The sequence below is a fragment of the Centroberyx affinis genome, unplaced genomic scaffold, assembly GCF_046629955.1.
Source record: "Centroberyx affinis isolate AG114_WGS23_722 - 3 ecotype Tasmania unplaced genomic scaffold, CSIRO-AGI_Caff_v1 ptg000076l_1, whole genome shotgun sequence".
Lineage (NCBI taxonomy): Eukaryota > Metazoa > Chordata > Actinopteri > Beryciformes > Berycidae > Centroberyx > Centroberyx affinis.
This window is the reverse complement of record NW_027278785.1, coordinates 36,713-58,605: the sequence shown is the minus strand read 5'-3', so window position 1 is coordinate 58,605 and position 21,893 is coordinate 36,713. Positions and strand designations below refer to the sequence as shown.

Below are 21,893 nucleotides of genomic sequence, written 5' to 3'. Positions count from 1 at the left end.
TTCTTTGCTTGTAGCTAGGCATGCTGCGCACAAGCGTTGTTACTGAAAACAGAAAAGGGAAGTGCACAGAAATAAAAAAAAGGAAGTCCCAAGTTCAAAAGTTTGAGAGTCAGTCTGAACCAAAATATTCAGAAATTAAGGGCTCTACCTTATTAATTTCTGCTCCCATGCAGTTCAGTTAATACAATAAAAGTCATGTTTGCATAGGCGAGCAGGATGGCCTCCGACTTTGCCAAGTAAGAATTAATGGATTTACAATAGAATAGATGTGTAATAGAAGAGTTACTGGGCCAGACCTGGACAGATTATCAGCAGATGTAACACAAATCTTTACTGCTATTCAGCCAACGTCAAGCATAGACTGTTCATAAACAACCTCCTTCAAATGAACTTGACAACCTCTGCTCAGCTTGTGCTTCTCTGAATGTCTAGGGAAGTAAGAGGTAACAGCAGACAAAACAGGAGGAAACTTTTGAGTGGCTGAAAGAAAAACTATGGTATGAGGGGAAGTCGGTTTGGTCGGCTGGAGAGAGAAGGCAGATCAAATTTCTCTCGGTGAGGTGGGGAAAGCCTGCGAGACTTATGTAATGTTGTTGGGCTAGGGAGCCAGAAGGGGTGTAAACAACACCAGTCTGAAGTGGGACAGGCCTGGCCGTTGCCTAGTAACAAATATTTTGGGCAGGAAGACCGGGCAAACACGTCCCGCCTTCCAAAAGGAAACAGGGGCTGGCCTCATGAGCACAGCGCAAGTTAGTAGCTTCCCGAAAGTATGCTAAGAGACAGGGGCAAGCAAAACAAAGCAGGCCAAGGGCATTAGACAACACTTGTTGTGTATGTCTGTTTTGTACCTGGGTCTGCAGGAGCCAGGCCACAGCAAGCTGTATACACATACACACACAGACACACTCTCTCTCTGTCTCTCTCTCTGTCTCTCTCTCTGTCTCTCTCTCTCTCGGAGCAAAATCGGGAGAGAGCCTTGCAAGCTCATTTGAAGTCTCCACTCCACAGCCTACATGAGGCATAAATAGGTCAATACAATTGTTTCGATGTAGACAGCAAGACATAGATAAGATGATCAATATGATATAATGTGTTTCATACTGCTGTATTTACCAGATATATGCCGCCTACTAAATTAAGTATTAAGCATTAAGTAGACTAATTGTCACATAATCTAACATCCATGAAAATGTTACAATAGCCTACTGTACAGCCCCAGCCTGCTCTCCACCCACAACTTAACGACAATGTAAAGCAGTAGGTGACATAACAAGGTTTTCAGCAAACAAGTTTTTTTCACATCGGCTTACTGGCTAACCCTGCCAAATAAACAAGAACCTATACAGCTAGACATTGCTGAACTGTTATAATTTAGTCGCGTTTGCTAAGGTAAAAGGGTTTATGTGCATTTTGCACTGCCAGGACAGACAGACGTGAGTTTTTCTAGCAAACTTATAACGACGTTAACTCGAGTTTGTCAAGTTGTCTGATGTTACAAAATGCAGAACAGCAAATTAAGCCACTGACGGGTACAAGAGAGTGACATTTATAACTGACTCCATGGTATCGACATTACAGCCGCAACAATCGCCGTAGTATACTCAGATACGCCGTACGCACAGCAAGAATCCGGAAGCCATATTGTCTGCTGGCCGCTCTCTCTCTCTCTCTCTACTGTCTGCTTTTCCCTGTCACTCAGAACCGGTTACCACGGCAACCAGTTGCTAGGCGGCATAACAAAAAAAGACCAAATTTGTACGTCTTTGCGTCAGACATGTAACGGCGTATCCAAGGCAACGGAACGCTGTACACACATGCAGCGGGCTCGTGGTAGGAAGGATACCACATGGTTCCCCGCCAGTTGTTTTACCTCGATTAGCCTATATATCCCCGTTTGATTCACGTTACGTAGTAATACTAACCAATTCTAGTGTTTAAGCAGTATTTAGAGTAAAAAAGATTCATGCTTTGTCCTACATTTAGTTTCTGTACATAGTCTACAACTGCATTTGTTAGAATGCATATGAATACAGTAAAATGAGTCCGTCAGAGCTATTTCCATCCCTCCTCACCCCCTGCCAACTGTTCTATTATTTTCGATTCGCCTGCGTTATAAAGGTATTGACCTCAGTAGTTCCCCATGAAGTTAAATTGACGATTTGAGTTACTCATCCCGGTTTAGCACCGGTAACGGCAGCCCAGGCGGGACATAACGTCCTCCGTGGATCCGCGTCTCTGACGTTGTAGCGCTGACTAATTGTTGTTATCCCCAACTCTTCCTTCTCTCCTCACGCCTTTACACACACATCGAGTGTACAACATGCCCGCCCCGTGACATTTTGCGACATCACAAATAATAAACGTAGGCCCATTTCTTATTTTTCATTCATGATTTTCCACCCGGTCTTCCCGCATTTGCCCGTTTTAGCCCCCCCACCTCCCACCTGCCACATTCCCACTGGCGTCCGCGAGCAGCGAGCAGTGTAGGCTATAATAATGAATCACTTTCTGCTCGGCTGGGTGATGTTTGCAATGACAGGCGCCGATTTCCGTCACTGCTGCCCACTGTCCATGTCGGAATCACACTGTCTCTCAATGCTGTTTACATATTTTCTGGGTAGATTTTTTTTTTATTGTGTTGAACGAAGCTGCCGTTGCTGTTCTGCTGTGCTTTGTGAAATTGAGGCTTGCCTACACACAAAATCGTGGATAAAAGTTTAAATTTGATTAAAATCTTCAATTGGATATACATTGTGTGGGGTTGAGGGTACTTGTTTTTCAAAATATAGCATATTTTTTCAATATAAATTCCATATGAAATCAAATATATTTACTATAGGCCTATAGGTTACTCTAACGCAACAAAATCTTGATTTTAGGGAGTGTTCATATAGCCTCGTCTTGGCCACTTTCCCACTGTAAACGTATGAACTCGTCCAGGTTAGAGGACTCCCGAGGGCGTGCCATGAGAAACTTCTCAGCAGGATTTCCCTTGCCTCCTTTGACGGGATTCCTTCCCTGAGCGACGTAAGACCTGCGGGGTTGTATAATAAATAGGTCAAGGACAGGGAATGGCGACTATATGTTACTTCATATAGTGTAGGTTATGTCCCTGTTTTCTTAGGGTGAATATCATTTCTATAACTTTCTATAATCTAAGGACTATCAAAATAAAAATCGGCGGATGTGTGACGCCAATTGGTGTGCCATTGATTATAAACGTATACATAATAGGTCTAAGTTTGGCCTTAGTGAATGAACCAAACAGCATTGTCTAGATGCCTGTAGGCATCAGGATTTCTTTCATTTATTTTTTGGACGCTGCCATGACCTAAAATAAACAATGTTCCATTATAGATGGACACGTGTAGATAGATATTTTAAAATAGATACTTTCCACATATAGCAACGAGAAGTTTCTTGAAATTTCCTCTCAGAAATTGTCAGACGGTGAGAAATATCTCGTGGCTATGATAGTAAAAAAAAATCTATTATTATCCGTCCGCGAGGTAAGCTTCTAGTCCGTTTCAGTGGGAGAGGGATTCCCTCAACGTCACCAAGGATACCAAACACAACACCGAGGCACAACCCCATATATGGGCACGTACGTCAGCGGAACTCCGAGGCGGGACTAGAGATGCCTTGGTTGTACTCTAGGAGGATGGATTCATTCATAAGACAAGATCTGCTACTGTGGACCGTGATACTAACGTCTCTCAGTGCAGCGCAGACTTTACATGGATTTATAACCGCGTGTTTGATTAACGGATAAAGGAGAAAGCCTCTAGGATCTGAAGTTAAACGAGGGGGTTTGTAACATCTGGAATAGGACACTTTCCCTACACGGGGAACTGGATTACCTTCTTCATGCAACTTTTTTGGAAAGACACCAAAAGCATCTTACCGGGGAATATTAAAAAGGCTAGCAACGGTAAGTTGACTTCATATGGGTCCTTCATTTTGGCTATTCTATAACTTAACTATAACTCCGAAGTGTGTAATGCTAATCTTAGCTTGTTCAAATACAGGGTTTGTTACAGTAGCCTACCTGGTTGTTTTTTTTACGGGCGGAGAGGTGAAAGGCCAATCAGTTGCCTCGTTTTGTAAACAGAGCCAACTTGCTACTGAACAGGGGCAAAACCCGTTGAAGCAAATCCCGGCTGACTCATAGCAGACAAGGCTAAAAGCCGGCAAATGACAGCAACATCGCCTATAGCCCACCGGCCTGTGGAAATACCATTGCAGCTGAGCTAGCCTATATAACTCCAGTCATTCTCTCCCAACAGTATTGTAATCTTGTGTCTGCCGCTGCCCTGCCGCTGCAGGTGACATCGCGCTCTCTCCGGGATCTGTAGGTGTCTCGCTCTCTCTCGGCCCCTTCGGGGACATGTACCAAGGGTTCCCCGGAGACCTCGACAGCGGATCCCGTGGAAGTTCGTCTCCATCAATAGAGTCCCAGTACCTCTCCTCCGTGGACTCCTTCGGGAGCCCGCCTACCACCAGTGCTCCACAGGTAAGTTATGGTTATATTATTATGGCAGAGTACAGCCTGTATAAAGCCTGTATAGCAGAATATAGCCTGTATCCGTGTTTGCAATAGACCGTGACCAAGACGAGCGGTCGCCACTGAATAGAATAAGAATCGTTAAGACTTGTTAAATCTATTTGCTTGGTTGCTTGTTCATAAATGCAACAGGTCTGTCCAGACTTAAGGTCGGAGATCACATGCACTGATTAGGCTATATATCTGTGCATATGTCAGATTTACTTATGTTATTACAGTCACATAGCCTATGCCTTAATATAGAGCACATGCTTTTGCAAACGCGTTGCAAATACCACTGATGTTTCTTGTGGTGACCGGGGCTGTGCAGTGTTTAGAGCATCGCTACAGAGATAACTGAATGCCATTATCGTTGCGGGTACAATAGGCTAAATAGGCTATACACTTACTTATGTGTATCAGCGAACTGTGTGCTGCCATCGCCGCTAACAAGCTCGTCCTTGACTGCTGAAATTCACAGAAGTAGCCCAGGTGAGCCTTGCATGCAGCGGCTGTTTGAGTCAGGCTATGGCAACGTGGTAGGTTTACAGCATGCCGCAGAACGGATGACAAAGCCCTGGAACTCTCCTACGTCAGCGCCGAAGCACCGCCCCTGCTCGGTTCTCTCCACGCTCTCTCTTCTCAGGCCTCGCCGTGACGTAAATGCGTTCTATTTTGGAGTGTTACGTCGCGTTGCTAAGGGGAACACCGGGGGTGTGACGGGGGAGGAGGAAGAAGGAGGGGAGATGCTTTCGAGAGATATGATTGGTTCAGGCGGTTGCTTCAGAGCCGCCTGTCCCAATGCCTTACACGTTTTTACATGAATATTAATGAAAGTCGATACTCGTTTTGGCATCATCGCCGCCCGCCTCGGGTCTAAATAAAGCAGAAAAGACCTGGGACAGATTTGGGCTTCTCAGTCTATTATTATACTGAAACGTGGAAAAAGTTAAGACACAGGGACTAAGTAACACACAGGCCTTTCTCTGCAAGATAGACTTTTAGTATTCCAAGAAGTATGCTGCCATTATTTGTTCCATAGCTTTAAATCTGCTTGATCTGATGTGGTTGGCTTGATGGCTACAATTAGTTCAATAAAAATGACAGGCATTCAGATTAAGGCAACTCATCCAAACAGCCAGCACATCAGCTTGTGCGTTCCTGTATTTCTGCCTCTGTTTGTGTATGTGTTTGTGTTGCTGAGGTACATAGCCTTATTGTTTTTAAAACCCTCTACTTGTCTCCTTCACAGGAGTGTGTGCCAACTGGAGGCGGGTTAAGCAGTGTGGGCAGCGGGCCGGGGGGCAGCGGCGGAGGGGAGATGCCCGGCTCGTTCGTGCCCACTGTCACTGCCATCACCACCAGCCAGGACCTGCAGTGGATGGTACAGCCGACCCTTATCTCCTCCCAGGCCCCTGGACAGAGCGGGTCCGCTGGCACCTCCACCATGACCCAGCCGGTGTCACTGGTGGACCCGTATGACATGCCGGGCCCCAGTTACTCCTCAGGCTCTGGTTTCACTCCTCCGAGCTCAGACACTCCTGGGCCAGCACCAGGTCCCGTTCGCCAGTCACGCACCCGTAGCCGCCGTACTCGAGAAGAGTCTGTGAGTGAAGATGGAGATGTTGGTGTGTTAGTAAGTGTGTGTGCTTGAACGGTTTGTTTGTGGCCCATGCATGCCATACACACTATGTGTACTTGGTTATCTCATATTACTCATACAGACATCATAAGTATCAGATCCAGGATTAACCAGGATCCAGAATTGATGAAACATCAAACATTTAATCTGTTATACTTCAAAGTAACTCCATTCTCAATAAGAACAAGGACGATGTGTTTATCCTAATCCTTTTTGTTTTCTGTCTTCATCATAGCTAACTCCAGAGGAGGAGGAGAAGAGGCGTGTTCGGCGAGAGAGAAACAAGCTGGCCGCCGCCAAATGCCGAAACCGGCGGAGAGAACTCACAGATAGACTGCAGTCGGTGAGCTTGGCCCTATTATAACTGTCAGAATGAATAATGATCATAATTGCATGCTGTATGTTACCACCCATAGCATGGCGGTTTGTGTTAATGTGTGTGTGTGTGTGTGTGTGTGTGTAAGAGAGAGGTAATAGTAATTGGATGTTTAGTTGTGGGGAAGATAATTATAGTTCTGAAGACAGACTATTGTGCCTATAGTATTTATGGCCTAATTAATGAGCTCTTATATAAGCTGCCTTATATATATCTAGCTGTAGGTGAGGAACTTGTTTTGCAAGGTATTTCTATTGGGATAGATACATCCACCTCCACAAATACTGAAGCAGAACTTCTGTTTATCTAACCATCCCATCCCCTCTCTCTCTCTGCTGCGCATCTTTTTCCCTCCTCTACCTTACTCTTTCCTTTGTCTGTGTCCCTCTCCATTTCACCTGTCTCCTCGCCCCTGTTTCTTTCATTCTCTGTTTCTGCTCCTGTCCTCTGCTCCCCCGCAGGAGACAGACATACTGGAGGAGGAGAAGGCAGAGCTGGAGGCTGAGATCTCTGAGCTGCAGAAAGAGAAGGAGCGTCTGGAGTTTGTCCTGGTGGCACACCAGCCGAGCTGTAAGATCCCGTACCAGGAGCAGCCTCCACAGGGCTCAGCCCAGCTCCCTCCAGCCCCGTCCCAGCTCCCTCCCCAGACCCTACAACCGCCTGTCTCCATTGTGGGCTTGACTGTGAAGGAAGACTCTTTCTATCTGCCTCCCGCCTACACAGCCCATCCGGCCTCCACACAGTCCCAGCCGCCGGTTCAGCAGCAGCAAGTCCAGCAGCAGCCTCAGCCAGGGATAATGCAGGAGGTAGCGTTTTCTAGTTCTTTCTATGGCTCAAGTGAGCCGGCACCTGGCGGGCCGTGCCTTATGGCCAGCGACAGTGGTGGTGGTGGTGGTAACCATGGCGTTGTGGCCACTGGCAGCTACAACCCCTCATACACATCTTCATTTGTGTTCACCTACCCAGAGGGAGCCTGCGGGGTCAGCGCCAACCAGCGGAACAGCAGTAGCGAGCAGTCATCCGATTCCCTGAACTCGCCTTCGCTGCTGGCGCTCTGACTGACCGACAGACACACGCACACTTATCAACATGCACATACATTATGCTCGCTGGAGGTAGAGGCTGAGGCAAGTACATGCACAGTACCAATCAGTCTCTCAGATTCAGCAAAAAAACAAAAAAAAAACAATCACTTGCATCCGATTGGGTTAAAGTTTACACATACTGATATGCATTCCAATAAAGAGCCATACAAACAGATAATTGCACATAACACAGATTAAATTAGATCAGTATCTAACATTTAACATTTAGCATAGACAATGAGACATTTATTGTTTTTATTAACTGGACAAGATAAGTGAATAGGCTACAAACTGAGTCACAAAACACCGGCTGTCCAAGTTGCCAATCTTAAGTGCTCTGGCTAAACAGATAGCTTGATTCACAATAAATACTTTCAATCTTTTACATGTAGGCTACAGCGCATTGAGTAAAATACCACAAGCTCACCTTACGATCCCACAAGCACCTACGCCCCCACCTCGTTCCCTCTGTCGGTCACCCCCTTCCCAGTGCTCTTGCTCTCATCCTTTTCCATCCCTTTCTCCCCTCTTCTTCATGCTGAATGTATTTGTGCAAAGCTGAAATAGGGAAGAAGGACACTTTGTTCAGGGTCTTTTCTCGCGGGGGGACAGACTGCTGGCCTCTCGCTTACCTCTCCCCCCCTTCATCCGCTCGACTCGCTCTGCTTCTTCATTTGCTGGGACTTGACAAGTTGGGGATCTGCATCACACAGCCTCCGCTATATCTTGTGCTTTCTCCTCTCGTTTTTTAAAGTTCTTCTGCCGTCTGCTCTCGTTTTAAAGTTCTTCTGCCGTCTGCCTGCCTACCATGCGTCCCATCTCTACCCATCTCTTGTTTCTCCTCTTCTGTCTCTGTGTCTCTCCCTCTCTCTGAAGTCTTCGACCCCCGAGAGCCCGAAGAGCCCTTCCAGCCCCTGGGACCTTGAGTGAATGCCGGCCCAACTAACACGTCCCTTTGCACCCCCCCTCACACGGACATGGACGCAACCCCCCCATACAGAAGAGCCTTTTTTGGAGCGCGTTGCTCCAAGCGGATCCTTTTTACGGTGAACAGCAGCCAAATACTCTCACGCACGCACAAAGACGCAATTGTAAACAGTCTGATTGATGAACACAAATTGCAAGACGGATGCCACTGTCTTCTGCTGAGCCATTGTTGGATGTTCAAACGATGAAGATTAGACACAACTTGTGGTGTGATGCTGGTGGAATGAGGATGGAGGGAGAGTGGGCAGGGAAGGAAAGGAGATCAAGCCAAGGTGGAGAGACTGTGATGGAGGGGCGATGGAAAAAGGATGAATCCCACCTTTAGCCATCGATCTTTGGAACCAAATGTTGAAAACAAAGCAAAAAAAAAAAAAAAAAGTCCTGCCCTTGCCAACTGTGTGGACGGGTGACCTCTTACGTCTTACCCTGCGTAATACCACCTCCGTACCACAAAGCCTCATCGCCCCGGGCCCACACGCGCGCATATTCACACTATCGCTTTCAAGTCTCTGAATTGAAGTTACAGACAATGTTTTGTTGCAGCGTACCAACTCCTTGTTTTTTGTCATCAAGTATTTTCTGTCGTTTATTCGGGATCTATGTAGTGAGTGTAACCTTTGAGAAAACGACTTCATCAGGTGGTTATAACAAGTAATGTCGTGTCGAATTGGGATGCCGTTGTTTGACGCGGAGCTTTTCTGAGACTCGGCGGGTCCGCTGGGTCCGTTAGCTCCGTAGAATCGTCCAGATGTGAACCAAATGCCTTTATTTAGAGGAGAGACGTTTTTTTAAGTGATTCAGACAACCTCTAAGCATTGGGTTCAGTGGTCTCTGTGCCTCAGCCTGCTCCCTCAGTGGAAACCAGGCGGGGGTGCATTTTATTGTGAGTGCGTCCACTCAGAGCCACCTGGCCCGTTTATTTCTTTCTTTATTGAGGTTGATGTGGTGAGTGAGCACAAAGCAAGACCTGGAAACCGAGGGGACAAAACGTGGGGTGATACCGTGGAGTGAGCGTCCTTTCTTTGCCTGTGAATTTGTACAATTTATTTTCCTATATGTTTGAGTGAGAATTGTTAAATATATTTTTTGTTTTGTGTTTTGTTTGTTTGATTGTTTTGCGTTGACCTCTGCTTTCACTTGTACTGTTGCTGCCAAAGTTTCTTGTTTTGTTTTGTTTTTTTGTTTTTTATAGGGATATTTCCTCATAACTGTTACTATTATTATTGCATTGTAACTATTATTGTTTCATTATTTTATTGTATTTTCATTTGGCAACTTCAGAGGCATGTTGTGCACTATGAAAGTTTTTATGTGTCAAAAAATCTAATTGTAAGCCTATATGCATATACATATATACAGGAAACATGTATATATAAGTGTATGTACCATGATTGTAAAGTATGAATGTTTGCAGATCTAAATAGGATATTTTTGTCAATGAAGAACAAGACGAGGTGTTATTGAGGTTAGTTTTAAAATGGATATTTTTCTAAAAGAACAAAAAAACTATAATAAACTTAAAGTACTCCCCTGTCCCTCAACATGAAGCACGATGTCACTGCCTCTATCCACGTGTATTTATATGTTTTATAAACAGTATAAAGCACTATCCAGGACACATTAAATGTATTGTTTATAATGGTGTTAGAAGGTTGTGCTATTGCCTTTGTTTTGTTTGTTTTTCTCTGTGAGGTCTGTCCCAAAGCTACTGACACCTAGACTCAATGCCACTTGATACTTATCAGACTCAAAATGAGGAAAACTAGTATAACTGAATGTCAAGATGCATATTAAAAGTGTTGCGACTACAATATAATGACTTAACTGTTTCATTTAAGGACAGAGTATTGAAAACCCAGTATGCATATTTTTGTCCAATATAAACATATCACTCAGTAACATAGTAATTTCTCAATTGAATTGTGTATTTGAAGGATAATCAACATAATCAACATTATCATGTTAGAGTTTCTCCATTCTTGTACTCAAGCAGCCATGTAGTCAAGCATAGAGATTGAGATGAATTTTCTTGTGATTGTATTTGCTAGTTAAGAGTTTTATTTTCAGTAAATAAACATTTTTATTAAAAAAAAAAATGTCAAGCTTAATGGTATAAGTTTTCTTTCAAATGTGGCTCTGGTGGTCAGAAAAAGGACAGACCTCATTGTTTTTTACTGTTCTTGAATAAGGCCAATATATTTGTACAGATGTTGAAGATGCCGTTTGAATTCCCTCCAAAAGCAAATGTGATAAGAATGTGTTCTGGTGTCAGAATAAGCATAACACATATTCATTAGTTCTCATGTACATAGATTTTTGTGGTGCTACTTATAGTATATGATATGTCCTGATAATGATGAGGCAATTTCACATTGTGGAAGATTACACATAGCTATCGCTGAGGCTCCAGACAAAAGAACACACCGCTTGAATCGTCCTGTCAGGACTCTTTTTTCCACATGGAAGCCAGTGATACGTTGATTTTGTGAATTCCCAGCAGCAGAAGCTCTGGAAGCAGAGTGGTCACTCTGATTTCATTGAAGTTTAATATAATAATCAATTGCCTGCTAAATCACTAGGTGTGATATACAGATCTCAGAGGGCCTTTGTACTGTACCTGCACTGCAAACACCATTGTCATTGATCACTCCCAGTCACATTTCCCTATACTCACTCTTTCCCTTAATTTCTTTGTCTTAATTTTATTTTGAAGGTTTTTGTTGTTATGTCACATTGGCAAATCTGTCCCCACCTTTTACAATACAATCACTGAAGCTTTCTGAGGAATTGGGGGAGGGTGGCATCGAGGGAAAAGGAAAGATGAAAGAAAGAGAAATGTTTAACTAGTAGTGGTAAGAGAGAGCATCTGCCCTTATAACAGACAACACAGGGTTAATTGAACAAGACATTTTCCTGTTTTTCTATCATGGGCTGAATGTTATTATGTATTTCTATTTGTCCCGCAGGTGCTGACTTTTTATTTTGCCGTGTATGAAATGCAATACTTATTATCCGCTTGGATAAACATTATGTAGCAAATCATCTGAAGATCACACAGTGCTCAAACTGACACTTTCTCTGCTACTACAGTATGTCCAATGTGATGATGTATTGCTTTAATTATCAATGCTTGTTAAAATATTGATAGTTATTCATACTACTTTTGTAAAATTTACTTCATACATCAGATCATAGCTAATGACCATCCTTATGAAGAAATTATCTATCACAAATTATCTCAAAAATATTGTTTTTCTTTTCTTTTTTTGTTGTGTGTAGAGACATTACCAAGGGTCTTTCATTTCATTTCAAAGGAACCATTGCTTCTTCTCCAACCCATGCCTTTAATCAAAGTTTCATCACTTTTTGTAATTATGTATATTTCAAATATATGTTCCCTCTCTCTGTGAAGCAAAGGTTTCAATTTGTCACAATTAGAAATAGAGACAGAATATATATATATGAATTTACATGTGATACATTTTGGGTGAAAGGCCCAAACAAACCTTATTCTGGAGGATGTAGGTGTGACATTGTCGCATTGATGTCATTTAGGGCCCATAGATGTTTACTTAACTAGCTCATGAAGGTGCTCTAATAACTACATGTGTATCTGTTCAATGCATATTTCATTAAATGTAACTCATTCATTTTCTGCACATGTCATTATACTGTTCACTTTCCCTATAATCTTCACTGACATTGGTTTTTACTGTTGATGTGGACCAAACTATACGGCAAATCTGCCCAGATGTTGCTTTTGCAATCCTTGCTCTATTTTGCTGATGTTCTGTCTCCCTCTTTCAGCTTCTGGCCCTTTTTGCTATCCTATTAAAGTTTACATGATAAAGGGGTTCTTTTCTCACTGTTTATAGACTGCGAAAGCTGAGTGAGCTGATCCTTTAATGATGGTAAGGCCAATTGTCATTCATTTCCGAATTGTGAAGAAATGACATTAATAAATAACATATTATGAGTTTATGTCTCTGTCTTTTAAAAGCTTGACCTTGATTAAGCGTTGAGCTATGTGTAGCCTAGGTTTTCTGTTGATCTGTGTGTGTGTGTGTGTGTAAGAGAGAGAGAGAGAGATGGGGGGATATCACACAAAACTGCAGTCTGTACCGCACTCTAGTGTTCATAAAACAGAACGTTTTCTGTGCTGGCGGAAGTGCGTCACCGGAGCAGCGCGAGCTGCCCGGATGCAGCTGACCGCACATTTGTAAACATGGCGTCCGTGACAACAGGTGAGAGTATGGGCCCGGCCAGCAACCGTGGGCACTTGACAAGATTTACAGGATTAAAACTATTTCGCTATTAGTTATAACCGCTGCATCAGATGAGAACACTGTCGTAGATTTTTTACAACCTAGAGTTATTGATTCTCTTTGACTCAGGCGCCGACAGCGGCCGCTTAATTCATGGCTACCGGCTAACGTTAGCTAGGTTTGTGGGCTGTTTAGCTGTGTGAGCGCAGAGGGCTAACGTCAAGTAAGATAATCAGTCGGATATCATGTCTACTTTCACAGCATTGTTTGGTTGTGACTGAAACTAAGCTGGTTAAAAAACAGGCGGTAGGAAAGAAAAAAACAGCTAGGTTACTGCAACGTGAATTGTTGCAGTTTTCAAGTATGAATGGGTCAGCTATCCGCTATATCGGTTCACCGTGTAAGGCTAGCTAACTAGCACTGAAGCTATTTCAAACTTGAACTCATGTGAGTGAAACGAATCTATTGATGTTCGATTTATTTTGTTCGCCACATGTATACCCAGTACATTGCCCATAGCATTGGCCGGCTAACTATTTTATTTTGACCATCACTTCGAGTTACGCTGTGCTTTCAAGAGGCAGCTAGTTAGCTAAGCTAATGGTGCTAGCTAATTAGATGATAGTCTTTATACAATTACTGATAGGCAGCAGCGTTATGAGAAATTAATTATATGCTGGAAGATATTTCTTGTGCATAGTTGCTTTACATCAAACGGTTCATTCCGGCCTTTTAAGTCGTTTTAATGACCACTGCATTATAGTGCAATACAGCCAACGTTAACTAAATTAGCGTTAGTTTTATATTCTAGTTTTATATTCGATATATTGGTTTTATATATCGTTAATGTCTGTGTAATGGAGAGTGGCAACTGTGAATTTAGCCATCATACAACTCTCATTTTCACAGTCAGACATACTGGGCAAAGCCATTGTTCTGGCAGTTGCTGTGACCCCCTCCCTCCGTGAAATTTTACCCCTACCACAAGACGTTTCATCATGGTTTTATAAATAACACCCAGCTGGCCATGGTCAGCATGTGGTCACATCTTCAGTGTGCTGCTGGCATTTTCCAATAGGCCTGTGTCCTATTATAGCTTATAATATTACTGAGAACCTTTAGGCTGTTTCCCTTCGAAGAGGAGATTACTTGTTCAGAAAATACTTAAAGGTTTTTTCACAGAGTTAAAGTTTTTTTCCCCCCTTTCTGTTGTGCTATTTTTAACACACACTTTTAACACCAACCTTTCTGTCTCCTCAGCCACCTCTGAGTGGATTCAGTTCTTCAAGGATGCTGGAATCCCTGCCGGCCTCGCTGTCACTTATGCTGTTTCCTTTGTGGACAACAGGTAACCTAAATTACATAAAAGCTACATGATTCTAGGAAAGACATTTGAGAAAACTTCATGTCATGTCATGAAAGGGTTAGAAGCTGATTTTTCAGCAAGATATTGGAAAGCGTTGGTTGAGAAGTATATTTCAGTTCACCACCTCCTCACATATTTTTCTGACTCTTCACCTCACTGTAGAATCCAGAAGAACATGCTGATGGACCTCAGTAAGGAGATCATGATGGACCTGGGTATTACAGTCATTGGCGACATCATTGCCATTCTTAAACATGCCAAACAGGTCTACAGGCAGGTGAGATTGGACTAACTTCAAGTTTGGGAGTTGGCTAAATGTTGAAATATGATGATTCGTTGTTTACACACTCGTAGATGTATGTCATATGTCAAAATCCCATTACTTTTACCATACCTTTTAGTACCCTTAATGGTGACCTCATTGTCTATTAGTAGGTGTAAATAAAAATTCCAAACAATAAAACAATCAGATTTTTGAACACTGCTGCCCCTCCCATCATATAAAACTGCTTATATACCCCTAACTGATATCCCATTGTTTTACACATTGAATGTTACTGCTCAGTAACTTGCATCCTACTAAAAATGCTGTTTTGCACATACTTTTACAGCTTGTTCAACTTTGAAAATGCAGTACCCATTTTCTTGGTAATTGACCATTTCACACCCACCATTGTCATCCAGTCGAGCCGGTTGTTGTAGCTCTGTAGAGAAGCTACAACAACAACGAAGAGTTATTCTATTCTTGAATTATTCCCTTTCCAATCATTGCATAAGCATCTGATTTGCCCAATTTGCATGTCTTGTCCACTACATCCGAATTCTACAAAGGAAAAATGTGTTTCAGAGTCAGACTTTTTCTTCTGGTGAGTGGCTTTAACAGTGAATTTAACATTACCCCTCTGTCTGTATGTGTCTCCTCCCTCTGCAGGATATGTGCAAAATGGCCACTGAAGCCATTTCCTCAGGACAGACCAGTGTTCAAGCTGAGCTCAGAAGAACTGCCAATACTCGTGAGTAACTGTTTAATTTACAAATAGAAATCTTAAATCGACCAGTAGTGGATCCGCAAATGGAAAACATCTGCTTAAATCAATCTCCATCACATTTAATAAATATGCTAGGACCGGTATTGCTTCCCAAGCCCCTGTTTCAAAGTTGAGAAGTCGTAAGTATGATTTGTCACACATTCATGTACATTTTCTCAGAAATAACAACGGACTCATTAACAAAAGTAGTTTTTACCTGGCTGTTTTATTTTAGAAATCAAGCACTACATAGATACTTTGTATTGCAGGAGGAGAATGAAGAGGAGAAAATGTGCATCAGAAAAGCAATGTTTTTTGAATTAATTTATTGGCCAAATGTTGTATGTATATTAAACTCTAGGCTAAATAGTATTTGCAGCTGTTGTCTTTTCAACACCAACTTGTAAGCAGTCTTGACATTCTCAATGATATTTACCACTTTGTGGGGTGTTCATGTGCGTTCAACTTGCATTTACAAATGTTCAACAGCACTTGAAGGCAGCACAATCTAAAATCGATTTTTGGTCGGCACCAGAGGGTGTGACCTATCACGTAAAGGCTTATAAACCAAGGAGGGTTTTTGCTGTCATTATAAAACTTGGTATTTACGTCAGGACCTTTATTTGAAACATGCCTGCCAAATGTCATGCATGAGTTACAAGGAAGCGTACCAGGCGCCGACTGGGAGGAGCGCGCTGAGAGATCTTCACCCCTGATCTAATTTTTGAGGGATAGCCTATTTGGGGCTAACGCTGCTCAAAACAAGATTTTCACTGGCCTTATTTGTTATGGTTATGTCAGCTGAAATGGCATTTTTAAATTAATTGCATGTTTCGATCAGAAGATAAAGTAATTAGGCCTAATCTTATCAGGACAAACTGCAGCTCTTGGTTGGACTCAGTTGCCAGGTTGTCCTAGACACTCTTCAGTTCACTTTCTCCGTTATTCTCCATTTTAATTTTAACATGTTAGAAAGGCTTCACACATTTCAGAAGGCACCCGTCAAGCCCAGCTGTCTTCTGGTCTTGTCTCGGGGACAGAACATGAAGAGAGTTCCCATCTCAGAGGGAACTGGCTAAATAAAAGCTAAATAAGAATGTTTCTGTTTCACCTCAGCTGCCACTCGAATGATTGCCAACGCCTTGAGCCGCGACTCCCCGCCGAGCACTCCAGCCCGCCGCCCAGACAACCGCCTCTCTGTCACAGTGTCCAACAAACAGGCAAACAAGGGTGGCAAAGCAGGTAAATATCAGAAGTACTTTCCTTTCTGCCATTTCCTCTCTGAAACATTTCTTTGTCGTCCCACTTCTCTAACACCCTTTCTGCCTCTTGACCCATGAGTCTGGTCTTTTTTTGCCTCTTCCCTTTCACTCTCGTTTATCTTCCTCTTTTGTTTCAGTCGTAAGTCAGCCAGCAGATGAGGGGAACGGTTTGCCAGTGGTGAAGCGCCGGCGCGTGACAGCCGAGATGGAAGGCAAGTACATCATCAACATGCCCAAAGGCACCACGGCACGCACACGCCGCATCCTGGCCCAGCAGGCCAAGAAAGGTAGGCCTGACCCAATGGCCTGGGAACATCACCGTCAACTCGCTCGAATGACGCTCTGCTTGCTTACCAAACCTACTAAACACTAAAAAATTTTATCAACTTCTTGCAAACTAAAACTGCGAATCAGCTGAATCAGTACTGCAAACGGTGCCTGCTTGACTTCCTTTCTCTTGTACTGTCGTAAATTAATCCCTTGTCTCTTATTAACGCTTCCCACTCCAACAGTTCAAGCTGTGTTCCTTCTATCAAGCTGTGTTCTGTTTCTTTCTCTCAGATCAGCTAGATTTAACCTGACCATATTTGTCATTTGTCAAAAGAGCACTGTTTCTGTGAACTTTTCTCTTCTCTCTTTTCTTCATGGCATGAATTTGCTGGTTTTCTACAGCGTGTGTGTATTGGGCAATCGCACGTCTGCCAAGTCATAGAAAAAATTTGCGTAGTTGAAAAACATTTATCGTGCCAACCACTTCTCTGAAGAAGGGCTGGAACAATTATTCAACATTATCAATAATGTGAACAATGAAACAACTTCTATTAGCATTAACAGTTGTCAATTAGTTGTCAGATACTCTCACCTATTTCCCCTCACTTTTTTCACTTTTTGTTTGTATTTCATAAATGGCTGATGCTCACAGCAGTTCTGAGAACGACAAGCCCTCAAGCAAGCCTGCTAAACAAACAAGTACAGCAAAGTGTGGGAACACGTCAGTTACATGACCGGCAGTAAAACAAGCTTGCTCGACCCATGTCAAACCAGCCAGAATAAAAACTAGGACATCTGGTCAGCATTTTCCAAATGAAACCCATATTGCTGGATATATGTTGCTGAAAATATAAATGACAATTTTTATTTATTTTAAGTCACATGGTCTTCCTTCTGGTCTTATTCTGGCCATCTCCGGCTCGCTTGATGCTGCTGCTTTAGCATTTTAAAATAAGACATCCCATGCATAAGATGGCAGCGCATCTTCACTGTAAGTGTAAATCTGTTGTACAACTCTAGCTTTGGTGATCGTAGCATAAAATAAATTTAGAGTCAAGCAGAAGACTGATGTGCGCTGCAGAGCTCTCAACAAGTACTAGTACAGTGCTTTCTTAAGCTAATGTTGGCCAAAGCGCAGCAGCAGTAACAATAAGGTTATCCTGAGTTTCTATCAACTGGTGTGATCAGGATGACATGGCAGTATTTACGATTCTTCTTGAGCCGACGAATCAATTAATTGCTAGAATAATCGATTATCAAACGAATCATTTGTTGCAGCCCCATTCTGAAATACTGTATGACACTAGCCTATCACAGTCTGTCAAGCTGTCACATTCTCTTTGTGTAGCACTTTGTAACTGCGTATCGTTCGCTTCCTTTAAAAGGTGTGAAGCGTACCTCTGTATTTGAGAGACTTGGAGCTGAATCAAAGGCAGACACGACAACAAGCAATAACAAGGTGAGACCTTTCGGTGTGTCTCAACAGCTCATTGTGTTTTGGGTGCCGGCCTGTAGATGAGTTCTTCATTCATAACGCTCTTCTCTCTGCAGCCCACCGGTGTGTTCAGTCGTCTGGGCAGAGCGGACGAAGAGGAAGACACGGGGAAGACGGTTGCAGTTGACATGGACTTAGGGGAAGAGGACGACAGCGATGGAGAAGGCTCTGTCCTGCAGTATGCCGGCGTCCTCAAGAGAACCGCTCTCTCCCAGAAGAAAGAGCCCGCTCCCAAACCAGCCCCCACCACCCTCCGGCGCCTGGGGGGCAAATTCAAACTACCTTCCTCTGACTCTCCCATCTCCTCCTCCTCCTCCCCTGATGGCCTCCCCCCTGCCAAGCTTAGTGTGCTTCAGAGACTGGGCAAGCTCCCTGCCACGCACCCGAGCACGGGCGCCTCCCCTCCGCCGGCCGACACACAGGACAACAGGGTGACCAGCACCCGGCCCCGAGCCCTGGCCAGGCCAGCCGTGGCGAGCTCCAAGGTCAGCAGCAGCACAGGGGGGGGAGGGGCGGGTGCAGCGGGCGGGGCGGGGGAGTGCCTGGGGGCCCAAATGGACGTCGGGTCCGTCAGCGTCTTCAAGAGACTGGGCTCCAAGAGGACCTAACACACAGACTCCTAATGACATCTCCCTAGAACATATTTAGACTATTTCTATACATTGGTTTTTTTTTTTATTTGTATCGCCACCTTTTTGCATCCATCCTCGCTGCACGCACACAGACTGCAGAGCGTTGTTGTATTAACTCCAAGTATTTTTCTTGTACAACTGCAATCAGCCTGAGTGTATGGAGGGATGTGATGCTGCTTTGTGGTTTTAAGGCTTACTGTTATTAAAGAAGTAGATTATTTTTATTTTTATTTTTAGTCACTTTAGTTAGGCTGCCAAATGAAGCGTGGTCACCCTATGTGTGGTGTCCAAACTTGTCGTTCACTTCAGGTTTCTGCAGGAATTCCTAACCTCCCTGTAATTTTGTTGCTCAACCAGAAAGCTATTTATCACGTCTCGTTCATATCTCCACTCCGTCATTGTGTTTTACTTGTTTCAGTATATTTGTGAGATTAAGGCATGGGCATGACATCCACCAATCCACCGTGATGATGGTGGATTTAATATGACCCCATATCCCCACATGTAGGGACTTCAGAGTCTTTGCTGCTAAAAGTTCCTTTTTTTGACAGTCCTCCTGAATGCATACCGTTGAGAAGAAGAAGAAGAAAAAAATGCCTGTCCCCCAGAATGCATTAGATGTACAATTGCCTGAAAGTTAATTATTTGTGAAAAGATGTAAAGGGTTCGGAGTTTTTTTCCCCCCTCACTTTAGACAGAGTAAGTTTATTCCTCAACACTGAGCTGTACGTTCTCCATTACAACCATAAGGCTGTAAACACATGCTCATCACCACGTCAAAATGACCTCCTCTTATCATGTTTTGTGAGTTAGGTAAAGGAGAAATGTGGAAAGGTGTTGAAGGAAATGCTTCTGAATTTCAACCCTGGACTTTGGGGGGAAAAAAAAGGAAATTAAATTACACAGAGCAACCTCTCAGAACACTTGAACCAAGAAAAAGCACCGCACCACCTCGTCTTCTGCGTTTGTGGAGAAATTGAAGTGCATGCCACTTCTGGATGCCCACTTCGACTTTTCTACCATAGTACTGAACATTTTGTATAACCACCTACTTGAAGGCCAAGTCAGTAGATTACAGTTTATATTGAAATGCAATTTATAGATTTGGTAGATGTTTTATTTCACACACTTGTTGTACTCCATATATTTCTATGTCTAAGTGGACGTTCTTTTATTATGCATATAAAGAAACCCTGAAATGCCACCGGGCCTGGTATGGGATCACTGTACTGTAGGTACAGCAGATAGTACCTGTTCACCCTCCCCAGTATGGGTCATTAACACTTGTGTACAATTTTTGTCTTTTAAACTTCACACCAGAGCTTTGTTACACTGCACAGAATTTGAGATGAGTAATCATGACAGAAAAAATCACACGGTCCTGGGAATTTCTTTTTTACTGAACAAATGCTGGTAAAAAGCTACAGACGAGCCGTTGTGATTTTTAACATATTATGGAATAAAAGTTTCGCACTTGGATAAAGTGTACTTGATAAAATCATTAAAAAAGAGAAAGGGGCCAAATGTCTTTGCTGTTTTATTTCCTAACCATTGTCTCCCTGAAGGTGAACTCTCAAAGCATGTCAGTGGCATGTTAATGTAACCTACTTAGATCCTGTAAGTATGTATGTGAGAGCTTAGTCAATATTTATGTTCCCAAGGGAACCTACTACTAGCGACGTTAAGCTGATCATTTATCAATAAACCTGTTAAACTGCCACTTATCTCACAATGAGATTACCTCTGCATGCTCTTAGCAGAACTGTGAGTGAGTGTTAGTCAGATCCATGCATGCTAATGATGTTTGATCAGAGGACTGCTGACTACACACTTTACATCCCTGTCTTAACTATATTTTCATTTCCACCACTACTGATATATTTGGAGTGTAAATAGTGAAAATGTAGCCAGATAGTTTCATTGAACTTGCCAGCAATATAGACTACAAAAGAAAAAAGGAAAATCTGTAATTTTGATGCGATCTCACAATACCACAGTTGGGAGAATTTATTTTACACCTTATCTGTAAGTGTTACTATCATTTGCTTGTATGCCTTTTTGCAAACTATTTACTAAAACCTCATTTTCATTATGTGCTGTATGAACTTAAAACAGTTTATTATTGTTGTTGTCTATTTGGAAGTGGATGGCAAAATGACTGGTGGCTCTCAACCATTAGATGTGTCCAGCATGAAAACAAAGAAAACCCCCTGCTGTAGTTTTCTCAGCACTGTTAAAAATTCAATACAATTAGTTGGCAGTGCCGCCTCCACGCTATGCAGCTGCCAATAATTACTGCCACTGCACACACACACACACACTTTGCTGTATTGACACTGACCATGGATGCAGCTCTCTTCACTATCCTTGACACTGATATATAGAGAGGATGGTAGCAGTATGTTAGTGAGTGTATTAGCTTTACTCACACTAAATAACCCGCGACTAAGTTATGCAGAGTAGTATCATTATGAATCATTTATTGACTATCATCTTTAAATGATCTGTAAATGATATTTGTATACTGTGGTTGAAGTAGAAATGATAATTCACCCAAGAGGAGTTGAGGATACACCGCAGGTCCCTAATCTGTGAACCAGGGAACAAATATAGCTGTGCCAATAAAGATGTTTACATGACTCTGTGTCTACAGGGTCTGGTAGGATATTACCTGAGAGGCCGCAGCCACTGCACTGAATTAACCTCGTATTCCTCTGGGAGCACTGCTGCTCAGTAACCAGCTGAATCACACAGCAGGCGACAGGGCACAAGCTCAACACATGACCAGGCCCTACATCAGTACTGCTGTACAGAAAAAAATGGATGAAATGAGCAAAGATATTAAAGGAGATAATCTTTGTAGAAAAGGGTGTAGCGTAGCCTATATGTGCATGGATGGCTGCAGGCTTCACAGGCTACATGTTAACCAGACTATTCCCATC

The 21,893-nt window shown here is 43.0% G+C and overlaps 2 protein-coding genes across 5 annotated transcripts; both read left to right on the top strand.

The window, feature by feature from the left end:
* Positions 1–3,728: 3,728 nt before the first annotated feature.
* On the top strand, positions 3,729–12,502 carry fosb (FBJ murine osteosarcoma viral oncogene homolog B). Of its 4 annotated transcripts, XM_071521373.1 has the most exons (6): positions 3,729–3,931; positions 4,326–4,513; positions 5,796–6,179; positions 6,421–6,528; positions 7,023–7,367; positions 8,523–12,502. In XM_071521373.1, the coding sequence occupies exons 1-6, from the start codon at positions 3,868–3,870 to the stop codon at positions 8,574–8,576; spliced, it is 1,143 nt and encodes a 380-aa protein (XP_071377474.1). In that variant the 5' UTR covers positions 3,729–3,867; the 3' UTR covers positions 8,577–12,502. The 4 variants fall into 4 exon arrangements, with proteins under 4 accessions (XP_071377474.1, XP_071377458.1, XP_071377449.1 ...); XM_071521357.1 differs by having other exon boundaries at positions 5,796–6,149; positions 7,023–12,502; XM_071521348.1 differs by having other exon boundaries at positions 7,023–12,502.
* A 356-nt stretch (positions 12,503–12,858) lies between these two features.
* Positions 12,859–19,826, top strand: cunh19orf47 (chromosome unknown C19orf47 homolog). Its single transcript, XM_071521270.1, has 8 exons — positions 12,859–12,877; positions 14,159–14,246; positions 14,427–14,541; positions 15,196–15,277; positions 16,409–16,534; positions 16,692–16,841; positions 18,210–18,283; positions 18,376–19,826. The coding sequence occupies exons 1-8, from the start codon at positions 12,859–12,861 to the stop codon at positions 18,925–18,927; spliced, it is 1,206 nt and encodes a 401-aa protein (XP_071377371.1). The 3' UTR covers positions 18,928–19,826.
* The last annotated feature ends 2,067 nt before the right edge of the window (positions 19,827–21,893 follow it).

Excerpts from the sequence above, each read along its gene's own strand:
- fosb (XM_071521348.1), top strand. The coding sequence starts at position 3,868 with ATGCAACTTTTTTGGAAAGACACCAAAAGCATCTTACCGGGGAATATT. Across the intron at positions 3,932-4,325 it reads TATTAAAAAGGCTAGCAACG|GTGACATCGCGCTCTCTCCG; the intron begins GTAAGTTGACTT and ends CTGCCGCTGCAG. Across the intron at positions 6,180-6,420 it reads ATGGAGATGTTGGTGTGTTA|CTAACTCCAGAGGAGGAGGA; the intron begins GTAAGTGTGTGT and ends TCTTCATCATAG.
- cunh19orf47 (XM_071521270.1), top strand. Across the intron at positions 14,247-14,426 it reads GTTTCCTTTGTGGACAACAG|AATCCAGAAGAACATGCTGA; the intron begins GTAACCTAAATT and ends ACCTCACTGTAG. Across the intron at positions 16,535-16,691 it reads AAACAAGGGTGGCAAAGCAG|TCGTAAGTCAGCCAGCAGAT; the intron begins GTAAATATCAGA and ends CTTTTGTTTCAG.